General features: G+C 36.9%; 1 protein-coding gene across 1 annotated transcript in view; it reads left to right on the top strand.

The window, feature by feature from the left end:
* sparc (secreted protein, acidic, cysteine-rich (osteonectin)) overlaps positions 1 to 1,115 on the top strand; it is a gene marked incomplete in the record, with an annotated part of 21,101 nt that extends 19,986 nt beyond the window's left edge. Inside the window, 1 exon segment of the mRNA XM_014028947.1 lies at positions 380 to 1,115. Coding sequence (XP_013884401.1) covers positions 380 to 408 — 29 coding nt within the window.
* Between the last annotated feature and the right edge of the window lie 3,344 nt (positions 1,116 to 4,459).

Raw genomic sequence — 4,459 nt, 5'->3', positions numbered from 1 at the left:
TTGCAGATGATGAACGTTGAAAAGAAATCAACTTTTGTAAGAGAGTATAATGATCAACTGTGCCTTCAGGGTGGATATAGCTCGCTAGCAGCCTCGCACCGAGGACCTATCCACGTCATCATTTACCCAGAATGCTTTGCATGTAAACAAAATGGCTCCGTCCGTGTTAAAATATATTTTTAAAAATGTACAAAACTAACATCCTACAGTATTTTTACAGTCTTTATTTTACAGGTAAAATATATGTTTATTAAGTAAAGTCTAATATATACAGTAAATAAACTGAATTTAAATTGAATTAATGTTACAACTTATTGTGGATCCCTTTAACAAGGCCTCGACCTGCGCTGATGAATGTTTTGTGGTTTTGTGTTTGCAGAGGACGTGGACAAAGACCTCGTCATCTAAAGTTCCTCTAACGAGCTGCAGCCCAACGGCAGAAAAACCGTAGTTCTACTAACCAGACCAGGTGCTGACCCTCCACAAGTTTAAAAAAAAAAGATAGCTAAGGTGCTAACTGCTAACTCTTTTTTCATTTTGTTTTTAAATATTGATCCTTCCTACCTATACCACTAAAAAAAATTTCCAAAAGAGAAACGTGCACAGTCTGTACTAACCTGTTGAGAAAACATTTGAGTTTTTTTTTTTTAATGAAACACCTTGTAAACAAAAACTAAAGAACCTCTGATGTAAATTTACATGTTTGACATTATGTCTATGTTTTGATGTGTTCAGGGCTTTTTTTTATTTTAAATTCGAGTTCAGTTTGAAGCTTTTTTTTCTTCCAGAGAATCAAACTGTAAAGTGGAAAATAAAGTTTCTGAATAAACGCTCCCTCTGCTTGCTTTCTACAAAACAAAACTGCTCCGTTTTTCCTCTCTTTGGGTTTTGTTCTCATTTTTTTACTGTTTTCTATTGTTTTTTTCCCCATCTGTGTTTCTTCTGTGACAAAGACACGTATGTTTGCGCTGATTTTAGAAAATATTAGAGAAGATATCTGCTGGAATGAGGAGGAAACCTCGCAGGCTGAGAGTTTTTCCCCTCCATAATAAAATGTTTCTGCTGACTCTGAGAGCTAAAACCATTTTTCTCCTGAATAAAACTGTGAAAAAGTTCTCACGGCTTCATATCTGTTCAGGTTTCACTTGGTGCTCCTTGATTGGTTTTCTAAATTTCACTGCCAATTTACCTACCAAAGCCAAAAGTTTTGACTTTAATATTTTTATTTTTAAAAACTAGGTTGTCGAAATAAAAACGCTAATATTTGAAACTGAAAACCAGAAGTCTACCTCATAACTTGCCAAGATCTTTCTGAGGAACGCCTGTTCTTGGTAACAAGCAGGTGTGGACTGAAGCAGTTCTAGGGGGGTCCAGGGGTATATTATAATAAAATTCTCCCTATTCTCCTTAGCAAAAATCTCCTTATGGTTCCCCTCACTCGCTTTAAGACCAGTGGTGACCGGTCCTTCTCTTCTGTGGCCCCCAGGCTCTGGAATGAACTCCCTTTTAATCTGCGCTCCCTGATAACATTGTCTCTTTCAAGAAACACCTAAAAACCCACTTTTTTACTCAAGTGTTTAGCAAACATTTCACCATAAATACCAGCCTACCTCCATAGTGAATGCTCGCCAACTATCTGTTTTATATAGTTTTCTCTCCCCCATTCTCTAGGTTTTGTGTATCTTTGTATATTTTGCTCAGCATTGACCGCGTGTCTGAGTTACAATTTTATATTTTAATCTTGATTTGATGTTTCATTACGTTGCTCATGTTTAATTATGTTTTATTTCTGTTTCATTTTATCTTTCCACCATTTTTACATTGCAAATGATTGTACAGCACCTTGTGAAAATATTTCTGTGAAAGGTGCTTTATAAATAAAACTTTACCTACCTACCGACCGACCAGCCGACCGAACGACCGACCGACCTACCTACCTACTTACTTACTTACTTGCTGACCTACCGACCGACCTACCTACCTACCTACCTACCTAACTACCTACTTACTTACCGACCTACCTACTTACCGACCGACCTACCTACCTACCTACTTACTTACTTACTTACTTACGACCCACCTACCTACCTACCTACCTACCTACCTACCTACTTACTTACTTACCGACCTACCGACCTACCTACCTACCTACCTACCTACTTACCGACCGACCTACCTACCTACCTACCTACCTACCTACCTACTTACTTACTTACTTACCGACCTACCGACCTACCTACCTACCTACCTACTTACTTACTTACCGACCTACCGACCTACCTACCTACCGACCTACCGACCTACCTACCTGCTTACCGACTGACCTACCTACCTACCTACCTACCTACCTACCTACCTACCTACCTACCTACCTACCTACCTACCGACCTACCTACCGACCTACCTACCTACTTACCGACTGACCTACCTACCTACCTATCTACTTACTTACTTACTTACTTACTAACTAACTAACTAACTAACTAACTTTAGTATACTCCCCCTGGAAAATTAAAACAGATCTACTCAGAACTCTGGATTTTCCAGCCATTTGAAGAGCATTTTACTGAATTCTTGGGGAAAATAAAACAACATAAAATCAGTCATTATGAAAGTAGAACACAACAAACCAGACTTTAACCTGAACTTTATCTGAGATCATAACTGAAACGTCCATCATGACTTTTTCTTTTTACTCCCTGAGCACCAGTCTTTCTGGCAAACATCTATCTTCTCACTATTTCAGTAAAATCTGCACAGATTTGTTTTTATTTTAATATTTTGAAAGTCATTTATGGTGTTGGGTTTAAATTTTAAGATTTCAGGTGAAAAACTTGGGGTTGAATGGTAAAAATGACTAAATATTTAAAAGTCAGACATAAACCTTCGTTTTGGATTTTCTTTTATTTCCTAATTTAAAGGTTTGAGATTCATAAATGTTACAGAATCAAACACTGAGGTTTAAATCAAATGTTTGAGCTCATAAAACGAGTTTAAAAGGCCATAAAACCAAAGAACATTGTGTTCTGGTGTAAATCTGCACCTCTGCGTGTTGAACTCTGAGTTTTCATTTCCTCCTGAGGACTGCGTGCTCCTGGTCCCCCGGGAGACAGCCCAACTGGAGAACCTGGTCACCATCCTCACCCGCTCACCCAGACTCCAGCGTCAAGAATGTGAGACGGACCCCYGGGCCTCAGGGTCCATGAAGCCTGCAGCCCCTCCTCCTTCCAGTGAGGATCTGTCAGTAACTTCACTTTGTTCCATCTGGAAACCACAACAAAKCTTTTACAACACAAACATCACTTCAGACAAGTTTTAAATAAAATTTACAAGATGATTTCAACAAGCTGTTTGAAAGTGGGTATAAATCCACACAGCTGTTTTGAACTGCCTAAATAAGTCACTTTTWATTTACTTAAAGCTATTCTTAGCAAAGAGACTGAGATCGGTCATAAAATAAGAAAAATAATAATAAATAAATAAATAAACAAACAGCAGAAGTGGCTGAAAATAGGTCAACAACTAGAAAGAGCTGTTTGAAATGGAAAAGTATGACTATTTKCCTTTACTGATAGACATTTCTCTTCCAATTTGTTTTGAAAAGTCTGCAAATAAAAATGTTTTGTTTATGTTGAGCGCCTACCCACATTTTGGCAACGCAACTTTATCATGGTTTGATTCATTTCAGGAACATCTATTTGTTTTTTTTTCCGTACATTCCAATGAGTATTTTTAAAACTTGCAGTTGTTGCAGGATTCTGAGAAGAAAATGTTGGAAAAATAAATCAAATATAGTATGAGACGTTGAGTTTGTGTGATATTGTAAACCTACTTTTATGAGTCTTTTTTATCTTTTAGAACAGGGGTTCTCAATCTTTTTAGTTTACTGTCATTTTAAAGTGTCTGTGACATGCAGATTATTTAAATACAAAAWAGTCAAAGAAAATATCTTTATATTTAAGAAAGTTGGAAYAATACACACGTTTTAACCCATTTCGTCCCATAACTGCATATTTTCTTTTGAACTTGGCTCAGCCAAAGTGAAACAGGAAGTGACATCAAAGAGGAACCGTCTGGTCTTTGTTTGTTGAAACAATATTTTTTGAACTCTGACTCTTCTTCATTTCTCTGATAGTGACTCAAAATAATCTAAAGAAACATCAGATTATTCTCTACAGTCTGTGTTAGCTGTTAGAAAAGCTCTGTTCACATACAGACATTCCCCTTTGACATCACTTCCTGTTACTTCACAGGCAAATATCTCGACAACTGTTCATCTCAGCGACATGAAATTTTGTTTGCAATATTTTATCAATGTCCTCTTTCTGAAAAAGCATTTGTATGTATTACAAAAATTTGACGTCACAGGTACTTTAACCCCTGAATTCCATGAGAATAGTATTTTCTGTTTGTTTTAGTAGGTTTGTTTTACTAGTGCATTGTTACTCATATGCATATT

The sequence above is a fragment of the Austrofundulus limnaeus genome, unplaced genomic scaffold (genome assembly GCF_001266775.1).
Source record: "Austrofundulus limnaeus strain Quisiro unplaced genomic scaffold, Austrofundulus_limnaeus-1.0 Scaffold833, whole genome shotgun sequence".
Taxonomy (NCBI): Eukaryota; Metazoa; Chordata; class Actinopteri; order Cyprinodontiformes; family Rivulidae; genus Austrofundulus; species Austrofundulus limnaeus.
Note: the sequence above shows the minus strand (reverse complement) of the source record. Positions and strands in the feature narration are given on the sequence as shown.